Here is an 18631-nt window from a genome sequence, read left to right as displayed (position 1 = left end):
ATCTGCTGTCCTGCCACCGCCTCACTGGCTGTCAGTCAGACGAGGAATTAACCAGGCCAATTACTCCCGTGCTGAGATCTAGGTGAGCCGTGTGACGTCCGAGCGGAGGAGCCGAGGCCAATGCTTGTGTCCAGTTTGATGGAATAAAAGAGAAGAGGAGGAAAAGGAGGAAGAGGGAAGAATGTTTGCTGGGTTTGTCAGAAGAATTATTGTTTAATTCAATTAAGATCAGAACAAAGATAGTGGAGCGGTGAGTAAGATGCAAAGAGGTTAATGTGAAGACAGGAAAAGAGGTGTGGTCTTCCCTGAAAAGAAACACAACAAAGAGGAAGGAGAGGAGGAGAGGAGGAGAGAGAGAAGCGAGGGGAGGAGAGGAGAGGTAGAGTAAAAGAGGGAGGGAGAGGAGGAGTTGAGTAAATCTCTCGATCTGATCAGTGTGTGAGGTGGACTAACACACAACCTGCACTCAGACTCTAAGGTGAGGATGCTTTTCATATTAATGCAACGGAAACAGTGTGATGAATATTGTCTTATATTATATTTAACTTTTCTTTAAATTACTTCAGTAACTGCAATGAGATGTAACAAGGGGGACAGTTAGGAGCCAGTGTTTCTGTGCTGTATAATTTAGATGCAAGTAAAATGCAAAGTTATTTCCGTCAAGAGAATAAAATATATTTATAGATGTGAACATCTTGTTAAAAACATTATAATTAGTTGCACAATAAAACAACTTGGACTTTGTGTTCAGATCAGCTCAACAGGTGTCAGATTCCGGAGAACCATGTGTTAGGTGTGTTATTGCTGATGAAAGCATTTCTTCATTTACTTACATGTATTCTCGGCTGCATGTAACTTTGCAGTCAAGGGATCTCGGGCACATCTGAGTGAATTGCGTTGCACCTACTCTTCTGTTTCCTGTTGTTTTTTAAAAGCTGAAATAGTTTTTATTTTTCTTCATGTTTTTTTTTATATGGGTTATTATTCTGTGCTGGTTGATGAGGAGCCCTGTAGTTAAAATGTAATGTTTTTTATATAGATGACTTAACATAAAAATGAAGCAATCTTATAAACAACAACCAAAGACAACAGGTTGAAATAATTTCAGCACATTAACACATATAATAAAGAGGCTGCATGATTTGTTATATCTCAGTAAGACCTGTGAATGAAAAATAAACTAAAAGACATTCCCTGCTCTTAAATAACCACGAAGTACCAAGAAGTAACAGTGTCATTGTTTCTGTTCAATTTGGCTTCTGATGGCACAGACAGATAACTAACAAAGAGCATTTTTATATTTTCTTCTGATAATACATACATAAATACATAACATTTTGTGTAATATTTTATTGTTCTTTAATATGTGACCAAAAATGCTATTTTATTCATATATTACTCTGGAAATTGTCTAACACCACATCATTTAGCAGTGTTAAAATAAATCTCTATCGACAGTTCATCAACAAGTCTGTTGCTGTGGCATCACCCATTTGAATGTTAGGTAGGTCGTGGTCATTTGATACAAGAATACGAAGAAGAAAATAAATCAGCAGCAGTGGCTTTTGGATTAAAGACTTTTCTGTTTGGTCAAAGTGTCTCAACTAATGGTTGTTGAACTTCCTGCAGAGCTAATGGTGCTGACATTAATCCCATAATGCACTGGGATGATTGTAGTCTTCTTTTCTCTGTCCAGTAAGAATCTCTTTGTTTACAAATGGAAAGTGCTTCATTTTATCAGAGGGAACCGTGTTTTAATCACAGGTCTGACTGCTGCAGGCAGATTTTACTTTGGAACTAATGGCTCTACTTAAATATCCACCTCGACCATATGGTGCAGGGAGGGGGCACGACCCTGGTGTGCACCATGGATTACTTAACACACACACACACATACACAGCAATGTGCATGGCTGAGGACGCTCACTTATCTAGGGCTAAGGAAGCACAACAACTGTTTGCAATTAGATTAATTGAGGGACCTGTAGGTGGTAATAAACTCAGGGCTAAATAGTGGAGATTGGGTGTGACACGGTTCTGTGCGTCGACCATCTGTCTCTCCTCCCTAAGCCCCGCAAAGCACAACAAGAGCTGCAGAGACAAGACGGGTTTGGTACAGACGGCGTTTCACCTTTACTCACTGTGACAGAGACGCTTCTCAAATAAATAAAATAGGTTTCTGAAGCTTTTCATAATGTTAAATAATCAGATAGTTTATATATTGGCATTTGTGTATATTTCTGAAAAGGCAAATTGAGTGTAAATTTTGTATGGGCATTTTCACTCTGTTTTATTATTGATAAAGTTCAGTAAGTTATGTATGCACTATCAACACACACACACACACACACACACACACACACACACACACACACACACACACACACACACACACACACACACACACACACACACATACACAACGTAGAGGCCACTCGCTGTAAGCAGCAGGTGGTCACTGAGGTTTAGAGGCCGGATCACGTGTGCCATTTGAAAATGCCGACCATGTATAATGAAGGACATGTCACAGTTACAGAGAGGTCAGTCACCCTGTGCGATCCCTGTAGCATAAAGCTCAATTATACATTAATATCTGAAAATACATCAGTGCTGAACAGTCACTGTATCAGACTTTTACCATCGTCCGAATCAAACCCTGAGTCAACTCAAGAATTCATCGTTCAATAATAAATAATATTGTGGGTCCCTCTATTCACCTGTACTGAAGCCATCAGACCTGCAGAAGCCTTGACTCTGGTCTGGTCAGGATGTCCGACCTCTGATTCGGACTAATCCCAGTCTGGGCAGCCTCTGCTTGTTTTGGCACAGGTCCACACTGTGTGAGGCTGCAGGTCAGACAGAGTGAGCCGGGATGTCACGCTGAGGCGTTCAACCACCGTTACATCCTGCGGAGAACTGAACACCTTTATATTTGTCACCCTGGTCCAGAACTGTACCTAAGGAAATTGACACTATAACTACAGCAAAAAGCAAAGAGAGATATTTGCAAAAAATGAAAACCACCACAAAGTGCAGCCTTTTTAGCATCTTTAAGGTTCAGGTGCAGACTCTTAAATCCCTTATTGGATACATGGTCTTATTATCGTGACCCCCCCCCTGTGAATGACCTTTATCTAAGATCTCATGTTTTGTCTTCCAGGTTTATTCGGTTCTTAAGTGACGGAGAGAAAAACAGGAAACTCAGAGTTAAAAGAAAATTCTAACAGAAAAAGAGAAGATAAAACAGTTGGATCCATTCTTCACAGATGAGTGGAAACTTGGAGAACTTTCTTATCTTGCTCCCTGATGTCGCCTTCACAACAACACAGAAGTCAAAACAGTCTTTACTGCAACTGGCATCGCACGTTTTGAAATCAAGCCGAGCTCCATAGTGTTTGTGGCTGAACTGTGGATGGAGATGATGAGGAACTCTCAGTCTTTTCACCTCGACCTTGTTCCCATTGTGTTTTCTCTACTTTCACTCCTCCTTTGTCGAGCGTCTGCCACTTCAGGCTCGGACCATGACTACAGAGCCCAGCCCCGCTTTGTTTGCACCCCTCTTCCCGTGGATGCAGACCCTGCCTGCTTCCCCACAGCGGCTCCAAGCTCAGGTCCAACAGGGCCCAGCGGACCAGGTTATCAAAATGCACCTCCTGCTGGATGGTGGGGGGCGAGCGAGGAGGCCAAAGCCACCATCCTCCACCTGAGGGAGAGCCTTGTGCGGCAGAAAGAGACCATCCTGGACCAGAGGGAGACCATTAGGGAGCTGACGGCCAAGCTCACCCTGTGTGAAGGCTTCGGCCGCGGCGGGGCGCCTCACGACGAGCACCACAGCACAGCCTCGAACTCCCACCACGCAGGGGCGGCCAGCCATCACACGTCCACTGACCACAGGCACCATAGCAACCAGCAGGGTCACCATGGGAACAGCAACCTCATACCAGACTCGCCCCACCACCCCTCTGTAGGGGGGCAAAGATCTGATGGAGGTCACAGCAGCAACAACCAGGGGAAGGATAAACATGTGGCACCGGGGGACATCTCATCGTCACCAGAGCAGATGGAGAGGATGCTGCAGGCGCTGAAGGAGAGGCTGGACAACTTACAGGTGAGAAACAAAACTTTTTTCGACTTTGTAACCGCAAATAATATCTACATAACTAGAGAAAAGGAAGGCATGTGTATATAAAAAACACAGCTTGTAGTAAAAATACATTACGGTGGAGAAAGGGGCTTGTGATGCAAGAAAGCTTTTTCTTGTTTGGACACACTAATGCTGTCGTCAGTGGATTGTTTGTCGATTAAACAAATCCCAAAGTAGTGTGTCTGCTAATCCTTAAGACATAGGCACAATGAATTGCTTAAGCTCATAAAGCCACTTGCTACAATGGCAAGAGAGACACTTTGAAGTCCCTCAGTGGGGGGGCCTCAGAGCAGCCACAGGCTCAGAGGTGGACGTCACAGATGAAGATGATTGATTTACGTTGTGGATGAAATCTGAAGGTTTTCCAGCCTGGAGAGTGTTGACTCTCCTGGTGAATCTAGGTGTTCTGCTCTGTCTCCCCCTTCTTTGGGTGGTGAACGCAGACAGATGTCAGAGGCTGTAGCGTGTGCGTGCGTTTGTCAGTGGTGTGGCACGGGTCTAAGATCAGCAGTAATTAGGGTGATCTCCCTTGACAGACTAGTAATCAGGGCATGTAGCTGAACAAAGCCTGGATTACCTGAGAGGAAGAGAAACAGAGGCAGATACATGAAGATACAATGAATGTTAGAGGGATGACAAAGTAAACCTGACTGCTGCTTTGACAGAAACAAGGTGATTAGTGGCTGTAAATCACAGGCAAAGAAGTGCAAAATACACACAAGTGTTTTCTAAGGTGACAAACCAGCACGTTCGATTCCCTGAGGCCAGTTTGACTCTCTGCCAAAGCAGCTCAGAGGTCCTCTCAGTTTACTGTCTGTTAAACTGTCTGTTGCAAGTAGGAATCACAGGAGCTTAGGTGACAGGAAATACTCAAGACTTCACCTCTGTTCTCCTCTGATCTCCCTCTGCAGAAGAGGAACACGTCCATCGCCTACTCCAGCTCCCTGAAGGAGCTGCTGCAGAGGAAGATCAACACCCTGGAGGAGCAGCTGCACCATCACACCGCCGCCCTCAACAGCCCCGAGCACCACGACAACCACGAGGATGGTGACCATCACGACGACCACAACGACGACCACAACGACGGACACCACGATGACCACGACGACAGCGGGAACCACGCCGATCACCACGATGACAGCCACAATGATGACCACCACGACGCAGATGGTCATCATGACGACCATGATGATGGCCGCCACCATGATGATGATGATGATGAAGATGATGATTACCTTCCACACACAGGATACAGAGCTCCAGGCCCTCGAACTGGTTTCCACTCCAATAAACTGGAGTCGGTGCTCAACCAGCTGCACTTTACAGGTACACAACATCAAAACAAATCACATCAAGGTCCTGTTAATGAAGTTGTGTATTAATGTTACCAGTATAAAGTTTTCTTTTACTAGGTACATCACTCCAGCTCATTTTCATCTGTTTATTTCAGTCATTATCTTATCTCAGGCTGTAACTGAAAAACATATGTCATAACTGAAAAGGTCCAGACCAGATACTAAATGTAAAAGTACTTTTTGCAAGAGAATTAACTCTTAAGCCAACATGGATGAGAAGGATTTTCACAAGGAAAAACAAAAACAACAATCTGTGGTGCAATTTCCTAACAACTGTGAAAACTAAATTGGCCGAGGAAGATCATGTGATTGATGGAAAGCTCCAGACTAGAGCAGATACTAAACCTTAAGTTGAGACTGCTCTGTCCAGGAATGACGTTATGTTTCCTTTAAACCAGGTTCCAGCAAGACGCAATCCCTGAGTCCTGATGCCTTCCAGATCAGCTTCCCCATGAGAACTAATTACATGTACGGGCGGGTGAAGAAGACTCTGCTGCAGGAGATCTTCGCTCTGACTCTGTGTCTCTGGATGAAGGCGGGCGCTGGAGCCAGCCTGGGGACGCCCTTCTCTTACTCTGCCCCGGGACAGGCCAACGAACTGGTGCTGATTGAGTGGGGGGACAACCCCTTAGAGCTGCTGATCGACGACAAGGTGAGGGAAGGGAACAATGAACTAGAGCTCTGAGCTACAGTGAACACATTCAAAACCAGTTTATTAGATTACAACAAACCACCTGCTTGTAGTTTATGTATTTTTAAGATGTTACTCTAGGAGATGTTTGAATGAGTCTCACCTCTCTGTCTCATATGCAGGCGGTGACGTTGCCCCTGTCTGTGAGTGACGGGAAGTGGCACCATGTGTGTGTGACCTGGTCGACCCGGGACGGACAGTGGGAGGCCTACCAGGACGGGGTGCAGAGAGGGTCCGGGATCAATCTCTCTCCCTGGCGTCCCATCAGACCTGGAGGGGTCTTCATCCTTGGACAGGAACAGGTAAAGACCATTGACTGTATACAGACAGAGGAAGGTATATATTTTGAAGATGCAGAGAAACCTGCATGTGAGAAAGTTCAGTTTTTAAATACATAAAAGTGTCTTATTGAATATACTGACTTCCCTGAATCTTTTATAATATTGATGTAAATTCTCCAACTGTCACATAAAGGTTTTTAAAAAAAGGTCTGACTATTCCTGTGCCTCTGTCCCACAGGACACACTGGGAGGTCGTTTCGACGCCACTCAGTCATACGTGGGTGAGATGGCCGACCTCCACATGTGGTCGAACGTCCTGAGCGCCAGTGACATCTACAGCCTGGCCTCCTGCGGCAGCTACCTGAGAGGAGATGTCATCGCCTGGTCCGACGCTGACGTGGAGCTTCACGGAGGCGTCGCCAGATACCCCTTTGACCCCTGTCACTGAGCGGCCAATGGGGGGGGGGGGGCTGAAACATAATGAGAATAACTGATATAGAAACAACAGAGAGTGAAGATGGTGTGTGAATAAAACAACAGTCCCTTGACAGGATGATCCCTCTACTCCTTCACTCTTTGAATCATTGCCTTGATTTTAACTTCATCAGTGACTCTTTAATAAAAAAATTAAAAAAGTAAAAATAAAAAAACAGACTGATCTGTGTTGACAGATGGTGTGTAGGGGCTGTGGTGCTTCTGGATCTTAGTGACTGACCATAATCGAATGTGTTCATAAACTAGGGTTGTATTTTGAACAGATAAGTGCTGTATGTGACATATTGTCATGTTGTTAATAAGACTGTGGGGTCTGTGGTCACGTTCACAGACCTTTCGTGAGTTCTGTGGTGGTGAAGTGAAGAACTGTTTTTCTTGTTAGTAGGATACTGATAGAAATCCTTTTTCTACTCTGGATTCTCTTTTTTCTAAAAAGGTTTCCACTGACGATATACAGCTAATTTACCAAAGAAACTGTAGAATTACTGTTTTTATAATCTATAGACTGTTGTTTTTGAGAGAAATAATGAGAAGTCAGTCACATTTTGTGTTTTACAGAATCTGCTGGTTTTTACATTTAATACACGGACTATATTTACATTATTAATACATGGATTCTTGTCGATATTCTATACCGCAAAAGGGCTTCATTAAAAAAATTTAAGTTTCCAAGATTTTTAAAAACCTTTTATATATTCTACGATGCTAAACAGAGCACTGACATTTCTCATTTTATCTTGACTTTGATTTGAACTTGAAATCTGACTGATGTGTTTTGTGTAATAAGGTCATTGCTCTGTGGCTTTTCTTAATTTCTGGAATGATTTGTTACTGTTCTGTATAAAAAAAAAACATTGATGTTATTATGTTACGTTTTTTTCTGTTTTTGTAAATGTAAATAAAAGTGTGAAAGATACGTCTTTGTTTTTCGTTCTTGGTAGAGTTCAGCTTGTGATGACAGCGTCTCTGTTGGGCTATGTATTGATACTAACTTATCAGTGGGTCCTGTAGAAATTTCCTGATTGGCCACAGTGAAGACGACAACTAGCAAAACAAATTGTTGATGATAAAGTCTCAGAAACATCTTCTGAGGTTACTTATCTTTCCATCGCTTCATGAACTCCTACAACTGCAAAGGCCCAAATTGTACTGAACTAATGCGACTTAATATGCAAATAAAACAAACACTTCATCACACAGATTAAATATCAGACACAAATAAAGCCACCAGTCGTCATCTCTGTTCACCGTTTATTGTTACACAGTAGTTTTCTGGCACCAATGAATCGTGTTTTTCCTTTTGCTACATTTACAGATGATCTATCCATCTTCACCTCACAGTAAATAAAAATAAATAAATACAAAATAAAGGTGTTTTTTCGTAAAGAGGTGACTCTGGCGGTCAAAGGAATCAGAGACAGAGGACCAGTTTTGGTTGGATTCATTTCTGTGTTCGTTCTGTTGTTATAAAGGAAACATTATGTGTCCAGACAGTAAGTGTTTTTTGGCAACTTTGCACTTCAAGAATACCCAGAAGGTGGAGGCCTACAGACAGCCCACGTGCTCTGTGCACAAACATGGCTGTACAAGTAGGCCTTCAGGTCAGTTTGATGAAGTGGGAGAGTAAAAGGCAATCATTGATCTGTGCTCCAATGACCAATCACTGGCTGCGTCTTTAAAAAAAAAAAGGTGGAAATGTTTCGATCACACAGAAAAGAGCCCGTTCAGCTTCATGCGACACAATCGCTATCAGATGAGCTAATACAGAAACTGTTGTGGCTACAGCTGGAACTGACCAGCAGATGGCGGTGTACATTTCAACACAGTTCATGATTCATCCATCAGCATATTGCAGTGTGCATGTATTTGTGTCTCTGTTGGACCACCAGTAGAGGGCGCTACACAGTACCGGAGTTGTATTGTCAGTCAAAGTCACAGCATTTTCTTCAAAATGCTAAAATTGATAAAGTGCAGTAGATAATCTAAAAATGCCAACTTCAATAAACTACCAGAAATAACAGTTTATGAACTGGAAGTCAAGCAAATCTATCACTGGACACAAAGCTAAACTTGTTAGTGATTCATTACATCTGAATGATTTTTACTATCACGTAATGAATCAAAGATTATTAGTGTTCCTTGTTTTTTCGTCTGTTTGTTTTTATCACTGTACTATGATGTAAAATTGCAGGACAGCAGGCAGCCAATGGTATAAAAACATTAGTTTAACAGACAGTGAGAGTAATTTCTGTTGTGCTTTACTGAGTCTGATTTACGACAAGATCTGGAATTAAATCAGACCACATCTCCCAATTATCTTTTCTAAAGAAACTAATATTAGTGACAATTTACTTTAGGCATAAATCCGCTTCCACATGAAAAGCAGTTTGTCTAAGTCAACAGGGAACACTAACACTTTTCAAATCAGTGCACTAGCATGATCAGCGACGCATCGGTGACTACAACCGATGCCTCCGTTTATCAACATGCAGGTCTACAGTAGCTCGTACAAAAATCAGAATTTAACAAAAGATAAAGAATAAATTAAATCATTTCTATGTGTATCATAAACAAATATCCTAACATATATTTACAAAAAGTATACATTGTAATGAGCTGCCTTTGTGATTCATGAAACTCGCGAAAGCGGACAGATCTGGCTCTAAGGGATGTTTTTACTAGAGAGAGAGAGAGAGAGAGTTCAGTGGTTGTCTAGTAGTGCTGAACAAGCAGGAAATGGTTTATGGCATGCTGCAAGGTTAAATATGAGAGGACATGATGATTACTGTTCACTATAGTGTTATAAAGGAATCGATAACGAAGCCCCGGACTGGGTTTCTATTTCACTGGTTTTCAGACATGCTGAAGAAAATATACAAGTTTTCTCTGTGAGCTGAAAGCAGCTGTTTGCAAGAAGACTAACTACTTGAAAGACCAGCGTGTAGGATTTACCGGCACCTAGTGGTGAGATAGCAAATTGCAACCAGAATTATACCCCACCTATCACCCTTCCCTTTAAAAGCATGCAAGAGAATCTTAAGTGGCCCAAAACAAGAAAGGTCACATCCAGACCTGTTGTTCAGTTTGTCTGTTTCGACTACTGTAGAAACATGATGACGCAACATGGAGAAAATGTGCGGAAAAGACCGTGTCTCTCTGTAGCTGTGAAGGACCCACCCTTTATAAATCCAAGTGTCAGGTGATTATACACAAATGAAAACATACTTGTGAATATTATATTAATTTATACCAACATATTCCTCTAAATCCTACACACTGGTCCTTTAATACTTTAGTGATTTTTTTTCTCTCAAGGAGCGATCATATCTTAAGATCATCAGCAGCCTGGTGATATGATCGGGGACATTTTCCTCACATATTGGTTACAGTGTATAAGAGCTGATATTACGATGGACAGATGTATCGTGTATCTAAAGCCGTTGAGTAATGGACACATCTCAGAAATCTTAAATCATTTGCTGCTTTTGTTTTCCTCCTTCCTGACCAAATGAAACCGGATGTAGTGTGTTTGAATAGTGAATTCACATTTTGTCTGTGGTAAGCACGATCAAGAAAGGCAATTTCTCATTTAGGCAGCATTCATCCACCTGAAAGAAGAATTCATGACAACTGAAGCTGCTTGCTACCCGGAATAAAACAATATTCACACTAATGGGGATACATCTCTGAATGCTTTTGATCCACAAAAGACTTTTTAGATTGAGAATCTTATAGATGCTGAAAAGCCAATAAAATACACAAATATAAAATGGCTTCCATTAGGCATGCACCAACAACCATAAGTATTTCTGCGGAGCGACTTTGTAAATTAACTGTGTAGAGGAAATAGCACCTAAACAAGATTCTTAAATGGATCAAGACAACCAGAAATTCTGGAAATCTTTGCCTTTTTGAATCCTACTTGTTCCCAACATTTGTAAATTTGTTGTGAATAAATTAAAGGCCAAAACAGGAAAACCGTTTTTGAAATGGTCTGCATTAGTGTGAATATGGCTTATGACATGTTTCACAGTTTAATAAAATGCTGAATGAGAGATGTGGTGAGAGGACAGGACAGACGTGTTGTGGTTGTAGTGTGTTGAGTTGAATATAACAGCAGTAGCATCAAGAACTAAGATAACAAGCAGCATTAGTGGATGAGCTCTTCACTCTGGATGCGTGAGGGAAGGTGGGAAAACAAAACCTGCGACCGCAAGTAGCAAAGAGCAGAGAAGAAAATGCGTCCCATGTTGGAAGGAGAGATGTGAAGGACAGAGGAAGACGGAGTGAAAGAAGGGCATCATTTACGGTTGTTCCTCCTTCTTCTTCAGTGATATACGTTTCTTCCTGGCTGCAAGCATTTCATAGAAGGGATCCACACTGACGGCAGATCTAGACAGAGGACAAAGAAATACTAGTGAGGGAGGTGGATCATTAAAATGAGCATTTAAAAAGGTACATGTACCACTCAGGCAGCGGGTAGGAAAAGGAAATTCATTTTCTATTTACGTACTTGATGCTATGGATCCATTCATCCTTCTCCTCAGGTGTGGGGGCGGAGATGCGATACACCATGTGGTTCCCCTCCACCACTCTCCCATCAGCCTCTGTCTTACAAGCCTTAATCAGCTGACCGCGGTTGTTGGGGATGTACAACTCAAAGCAGTTCTTTTGGGAGAAGGAGAAGGAAACTTTTAACAATTATGATACTGAGACTTGGGTATAAAGTTAAACAGGAAAGCAAACATACTGGTTTCCTTGGATCTTCCACCTCACGGATACTTAGGTTTTCCAAGGGAATTATACCTCGCGGCTCCTTATCCTGTTAATGAAACACAAACAAAACTCTTTTTTTAAATCAGGCCCAAGAGGACTTTAAGAGAACGAAAACAAATTAAACACAAACATTTAATTCAGAAGCAATATGACAAACCAGGTTAAATAACCAATCCAATGTCTTATTAAATGCATATTAATGTATCTAGGTGAGGTTCAAGCTACAATAATGTCTACTTGGAATATTTGTTTTGTGGACTAGTGCTTTCACAAGTCTGGCATGTGTCTCTTCTGGTTTTACTGTGCATGAGCCACCAAACCGGTTTCCCCTGTGTAGATCTACATAGTTGCGGATTTAACCTTCATGTTCAGGGACTCAACTTCTTTGCAGACACATGACTGCCTTTTGCTTTGAACCCACCTCCTCTCCAAGAGCTTATTCTCTGTTGTAGCTCAATTTTCAGCTCACGCAAACAATCACAATTTTTAAACAATACAATTATCGCAAAATAATCAAAAAACACTCTATAATAATTTCCTAGTACTTCCAATACAAAACACACTTGTGACTAAACACAATAATCATACAAAGCTTTTCAGCATCTTGTTAACTGAACCTGATGCATCTAGATGTGTCACACAAGAGAGGAAACCCAGACTTACTGTGGTGTATTCAAAGTAATAAAGACAGTTGTCTGTGAGAATGAACCACCGTCGTTTCCAGGTTTTCACCCGTCCACCTGAAAAACAACATGGTCATAATGATGAGTGAGAGGAGAGGGAAATTATTTTCTTAAGTGGTTAAAGTGGAAGAGATATTAGTCTACAGTTTACATTCTTACATAACTATGTGGCTACTTTTTCTACAACTGTTTGAACTACAACAACTCCGACCGTACATACCTCCTGAGAAAACAAGCAGCAGCAGTAGAGGGTGGAAATCGCAGGGAGGAAGCAGACACAAAAGGGACCAGAGGATTCAGAGGGAGACAGAAGACCAAAAGAGAAAGAGAGAGGGGGAGAAAGGAGAGGAAGAGAAATGATATTAGTGACACACAGATCACAGGCCCCGCCATGCAAAAGAAAACAATCAGATTTTTAGCCTGCTGTGGCGCAAGAGAGTGAGACTCTCGCTCTCCTTTGTGCTCCAGTAATGTTTTAATCAGTGTGAGCTGACAATTCAGGTGGAGGCAAAGATCCAGCAAACCTCAGAGACAGGACGGCAGGTTCCCTTATAGCATAAAGCCTCAGAAGAGAAGAGAGTACAGTGGCACACCAATCATGTTTTCTCACTAGATCCTTCAAATATGCATCTTTAACATTGATAAACAGAGTTTGTCAGTATAAGTTCCACTGTATTAAGGCTGGCAGGTTGCAGCAGTACTCCTCAACAAGGCTGAAAGGCCTCACTGGCATCATCTCACCGAGTTTAAGGAGCCAGCCCTCTCTGTCCGGGTTGAAGAATGTGTGTGTCAGGTCGTTGCCGTCGTCCTCGGGGATCTTGAAGGGCTCATTTTTTATGCTTTCGTAGAGATTCTACAGTGACAGATATGATAATAAACTTAACAATGTACTTCATTTTAATAGTCATTGTCATGTCAACTGTCACTTGACCATCAGCAAAGAAAGACAACAAAGAGATCATCATACTCTGAGCAGCTCTTCCGGCAGGTCTCCTCCCTCGTTGATGCCTCGGTTCATGGAGATGAAGCGGTCCAATCCGGGTTTGTCCCTCACGTTGGGGTTATGGAGGCTCGTGTTCAGCATGATGATGGCAAATGACAGCACATAACACGTGTCTGCACACAGGGGAGACATGCAGGAGAATGCAGAAGTTATGATTTTTGTTCTGTGCACAGACTAAAACGAATAATCTTAAAAATATCATCAGTTAAAAGAACTGTTTGGTTTCATTATTATTCAAAATATAGCTATATAGTACTACGATAATTCTCTCTGAAAACAAAGTCTAGATTACACAGGTTAAAAATGTGTTTTTCATATGATAAACCGTCTGTGATACTTCTGTTTCAGATAAGGGAATGCTGAGTGAAGATCATCTCCAACTATTTAAAAGATTCCCTGTGAAGTTATTGGCTACTATTGTATTTGTGGGCGACAGTCATAAACAGGAGGGATAACACACAGGGATATGCTCCTGAGTGTCATAGCCTCCATCTGAGATGCATTGGCCTGTAAATAATTAAGCTCTCAGCTGGCATGTATGGTAGCTAGAAGCTAGTTGAACTGTATAAAAGCTGTACCAATACTGAAATTCTTTTGTACACAGAAATATATATTTGCTGGTATATTAACGTTTAAAATCTCATATATATATATATATATATATATATATATATATATATATATATATATAAAAATATATAAACGTTAGGGATACACACATTGCATTATGGTGAGTAACACTAAATAGAAACAAAGGGAAAATTCCACAGGGAATCTTTAAGGAAATAATGAATAAAAACACAAAACACTTTTACTGAAAAGTGATGTCTACAAGTTGTCAGACTCTGTGGAGTTCCATTCAGATCATTTCTGGTAAGAGGGTAATTGTCTGTGTGAAATAACTTCCCTCAACTCATTTATTGTTGTAAATGTAAACTCAAATGTAAAAAATGATTGATTGGCCCCTTCCTGTGATCCATTCACTACAGATAAGAAGCTGTATTTGCCATAAAGCCTACCTTAAATAAAGCAGTATGATTGTGAGTGTTTGTTTTTACCTGTGCTCTGGAAGACACCCGGGTTGCAGTGGCAGTATCTCTGAGCAAAAGCCTCCATCATTCTGTCAATCTTTTGAGCTTCACCGGGCAAACGGAAACTCCACAGGAACTGTCTGCAGAAAACAGGTCGAGGTTTAGGTCAATTCTACAGAACAAATTCTGCTCAAGGTGGATTTGGCAATGAGAGTGGGACTTTCCATTGTTGAGGCTTGTTTATCTGAGAATGTCAGGATACTAGTGAAGAGGTTTTGTCCTTGGTTCAAAACAAAAGAAAAATGCCAGGGTGAGCGGAGTTTACCTGAGGGCCTGGACGAGGTTGAGATCAGTGAACTCATGGAGGTCCACAAAAGCCTGAAGAACTTTGAGGTTGAAGTCGTCCCTGCAGTGAAGCAACAGAGAGCACAGTTACAAAGGCTGACACAGAATGAGAAAAAGGACCAAGTGTATTAGTAGGCATAGCACCTTTCTCCCAGGTAATCTCCTATAGCCGTCTTGTTGAGTCCCTCTCCTTTGTACAAGAACTGAGAAATGTCCTCTGAAGTGTGTCTGAGCATCTCGTTCTCCACCAGAAACACAATGCCCTGCAGAGAGCAGAGACAGTCAGTCCCCACACAGGCAACACAGACAAATTAAAGCTGTAAATATACTGAGGACTTTTACCTTTTTTGGGTCCATGTTGAATTTCTTCCTTCCCATTGCCACATGCCTGCTTTTCTGTAGAGTTTTACTGCAAAGCGGAGAGACGTGGTTTAGGCACTGATCAAATCACTCAGTGGTCATTGGTCAAACACAAATTACCAAAGACCACATGAGAAGAACATTTTATGTATTAACACTAGTTTCTAATATCCTTCATTACATCAAGCACATATGCAAACACTGATGCTTGGTCTCAAATCTAATTCTTTAGTACACTCACATGTAGTGAATGTGTACACAGTATACTCACTGGCGTAGTGTTTGAATAATAACAATGTTGCCCCAAATTATACTCACTCACTGGAAAGCATATTCATAACAAACAACCACGATTCCCACTCAACAAAATATCTGACGACTGCTTTGCTCATGTTACCTAAAAGTGAATGTTTTGCTTTCTTGTGTGTGCCCCCTGTCATGGGACAAGGAAATGATGCTCCTTTGACACCAACATTTTTCTTTCTCCATCCTCTCCTCTCTCTACTTTGATGGCCCCTCCATCTATGTAACAATCCAGATGCTTATAGTGTACTGAATGCTGCCATACTTATGAGTATGAATGTACTTTTGAGCACAAAATAGCAAGTGCAGATATTGAAGTATGCAAATTGAAACACAGCACAAAATCTTTTTTGGGGTGCAGTAGCATTGTTACTATTAATGTTCTTCTTACCTGCCCTCTGTGCTGGTCTCCAGTCCCTCCACCTCCATAATGGCTTCTCTTAATTCCTCCCTGAGCCTCTGGATCTCTTGGAGCAGGACGCCCTTTCTTCTGCGGATGTCCTCCAGCTCAGAGCGCTCCTCTGGGCTCAGGTCTACTGGGACTGGAAGGGAAGAGAAGAAGAATGACTCCACTGCTGCTGCTGCATATATAACAAGTGGTAACTGAGCCCAAATAACCTGAGGCAGAAAGTTTATATTAGAAACATAAAAGCCTTACAAATACAACTATTTTGAGAACTGCATTGTTGCTCAAATTGGCTATGACCCATTCCTTCCATCTTACAATGGAAAGGAGTGGAGGAAGTGGGATAGTTGCTGTGGTAATTTAAGTTTCTGAAGGTGAATAAAACACATGCAATGAAAAAACAATGGGTAAGGATATTTGTGTTTAGTTTTCTCTTGTGTAAAGATAAATACCTATGATGTTTTACACAAAGTTATTTCATTTCTCATCCCTCCCTTCTCCTCTCACCAACGTCTCCTTGTTACACCACATTTGTGAGCAACAAACACAGAAAACAAACGAGTTCAACATAAAGTACGAGAAGAATAACGCTGCCTGCACACACTGAGCTGTGATTCGCTCCAGAGACTCACTCAATGGAAACCAACAGTCAGAGCACAAAGTGACTGTAAAACTCAAGAGTCGCTCTGAGATTTAAACTGTCAACATAATATAGTAAAGACAAGAATTGATTTTAAATTCTGTTGCTCACTATGATGTGTTTTCATTGCAACTACTTTCTAATGAATAAGTTGTCATTACAATAAGTATTCAGACTAAGGTACTATGATACTTAGACTGCTCTATAACATCTTGGCACAAGTAATTCTATTCAAAAAGGATTAAAGGATGTTACAATAGTCTTTTACCATGGGCCTTGGTGATACATCTCATTTACAAGGTATTTCCACAGCATTCTCAGCTACTGCGAGTCATATTTGTTTTGAGGTGGTTTAGAAGGAAGCCTGACAGCTGAACTTATTTGACCCCATGGGTTTGATCAACATATCCAATTACGTTTCTCAAAAAACTATTCTGGGCAAACATCTAAAAAAAACACAGTCATGTTTATTCAAACTAGTTTATCAGGTACGTCCAGCTGAGTGTATCTTCTGAAAGCTCCAATAGGGAAAAGCCCATCATATTTTTAGGTACATAAATACATGCAGTCTAATACAAAAGTCCTGCAATATTTATTTTATTCTTTTAGAGAGGTGTACAGTATTAAAAATGTATAGTCATGCTGGAGGTTGTAGTTTGTGGTTCCTGTTTAACCGTATCGCATTACACATGGGGGTGATATATATATAGTGTGGAGGAAATAATAGAAACACTTGTCAGTGTAAAGCAACAACATTCAACAGCACCACAGACTGCAGCCTGCAAAGAGACAGTTCAGGTGCAATGTGTTGCAGCACAACGGTCGTTGACTGCAGCAGCTTCACGTAGGTGTCCTTCAACTGTCTGTATGTAAAGTCACGTTTTCTGTATCGATGCATGTTGAGCAGAGGTGTCGTAACGTTGTCCACAGCAGCCGGAGCGAGAGTAACAGCTTGTGACCTGTGTGTTTACTCTGTTAAACAAACAGCTGCTCCACAACACCACCAACCACGCCCACAGTCGGTATCACCTGCACGGTTTGACTCATGCTGCAGGAGCAACGCCACCGATCCCGGGACGAGCCAGTGAAATAAACACCACACCGTCTCAACAAGGTCCTGCTCATTAACTTGGGAGGCAGATCTCGGTGTTAAATGTCTACCGACGTTAGCTTCGAGCACATAGCCAAACAATCAATAGTTGGTTTTTTCCAGGCTAAGCTAGTACATCTACGTGGTGTGTTTCAACACTTTAAACACTTTACACACGCACTCCCTTCCCCCGAATCAATATATATACACAATATGATCAACGGGTCACGTTTAACTGAGCTACTAGCGAATACACGACTAGCCGCGGTTAGCTAGCGGTAACCTGTGCAAACAGCTAGTCGGTTAGCTCACTTACTGTAGTCCAGGTCATCCATTTTGGGCGCTTTACTTTTCGGCATGAATATTTCAGAGTCGACTGTCATTCAATATTGAAAAATTAGGGATATATGTGTAAATATATCCTCCAAAAACTAAGTGGAAAAAAACGGCCAGAGCCTTCGTATCGAGACGCTGCACCGGAGACAAAGAAGGTGGCGACACCGGAAATAGTGTCTGTCAGTCATGTGGGATACTTCCGGTCAGTGGTTTTTCAAAATACAATCAATTCTATTAAGTGATGAAAATGAAGATATAATGTAGATCATGTGAGTGTTTGACCTGAATAAACATATGTTACTGCTCTTATATGTGATATTCACCTGGTACTATGCTGTTCATAAACGTTGTTCACTTTACATGGAGGTATGGGGGAACAAACTTTTGTATACATACAATTTATAAAGAATAAACTATATTTTGTAATAGATACACTGGATTGTTTGAATGTAACTGCACATCTTTCTTAGCAGGCACTAGGGGGATTACTATTATCTATTTCGAAATAAGAGACTATCATCTACAGGTGAAAGTATCTATTTTAAGTCAGGACAGTAACAGAAAAGACATGAAATACAGAATGCCTGAAAAAGAATGGATATACAGGTAAACCTGTAGAATGCAAAACATTCCATCCACGCAGTTGGTCTGTTTTGACGTGATAATCTCACAACAAAGACTGAGCTTTTCCA

At 41.4% G+C, this 18631-nt stretch overlaps 2 protein-coding genes across 2 annotated transcripts; one reads left to right on the top strand and one right to left on the bottom strand.

The window, feature by feature from the left end:
* Positions 1–86: 86 nt before the first annotated feature.
* Positions 87–7882, top strand: si:dkey-283b15.2 (neuronal pentraxin-1). Its single transcript, XM_035163492.2, has 6 exons — positions 87–478; positions 3161–4108; positions 5056–5470; positions 5898–6151; positions 6313–6492; positions 6710–7882. The coding sequence occupies exons 2-6, from the start codon at positions 3413–3415 to the stop codon at positions 6917–6919; spliced, it is 1755 nt and encodes a 584-aa protein (XP_035019383.1). The 5' UTR covers positions 87–478; positions 3161–3412; the 3' UTR covers positions 6920–7882.
* A 321-nt stretch (positions 7883–8203) lies between these two features.
* Positions 8204–18126, bottom strand: cyth2 (cytohesin 2). The gene is made up of 12 exons (XM_035163495.2): positions 17920–18126; positions 15859–16009; positions 15147–15213; positions 14949–15067; positions 14785–14865; positions 14487–14599; positions 13393–13541; positions 13167–13278; positions 12406–12482; positions 11717–11788; positions 11480–11634; positions 8204–11358 (listed from the first exon to the last, which is right to left on the bottom strand). Exons 1-12 carry the CDS (start codon positions 17984–17986, stop codon positions 11271–11273), a joined length of 1251 nt encoding a protein of 416 aa, XP_035019386.1. The 5' UTR covers positions 17987–18126; the 3' UTR covers positions 8204–11270.
* Between the last annotated feature and the right edge of the window lie 505 nt (positions 18127–18631).

This window comes from Hippoglossus stenolepis, chromosome 8 (assembly GCF_022539355.2).
Source record: "Hippoglossus stenolepis isolate QCI-W04-F060 chromosome 8, HSTE1.2, whole genome shotgun sequence".
NCBI lineage: Eukaryota > Metazoa > Chordata > Actinopteri > Pleuronectiformes > Pleuronectidae > Hippoglossus > Hippoglossus stenolepis.
Note: the sequence above shows the minus strand (reverse complement) of the source record. Positions and strands in the feature narration are given on the sequence as shown.

Excerpts from the sequence above, each read along its gene's own strand:
- si:dkey-283b15.2 (XM_035163492.2), top strand. The coding sequence starts at position 3,413 with ATGGAGATGATGAGGAACTCTCAGTCTTTTCACCTCGACCTTGTTCCC. Across the intron at positions 4,109-5,055 it reads AGAGGCTGGACAACTTACAG|AAGAGGAACACGTCCATCGC; the intron begins GTGAGAAACAAA and ends CTCCCTCTGCAG. Across the intron at positions 5,471-5,897 it reads CAACCAGCTGCACTTTACAG|GTTCCAGCAAGACGCAATCC; the intron begins GTACACAACATC and ends CCTTTAAACCAG.
- cyth2 (XM_035163495.2), bottom strand. The coding sequence starts at position 17,986 with ATGACAGTCGACTCTGAAATATTCATGCCGAAAAGTAAAGCGCCCAAA. Across the intron at positions 13,542-14,486 it reads GGGTGTCTTCCAGAGCACAG|ACACGTGTTATGTGCTGTCA; the intron begins GTAAAAACAAAC and ends CCCTGTGTGCAG. Across the intron at positions 12,483-13,166 it reads GGGCTGGCTCCTTAAACTCG|GTGGACGGGTGAAAACCTGG; the intron begins GTGAGATGATGC and ends GTTGTTTTTCAG.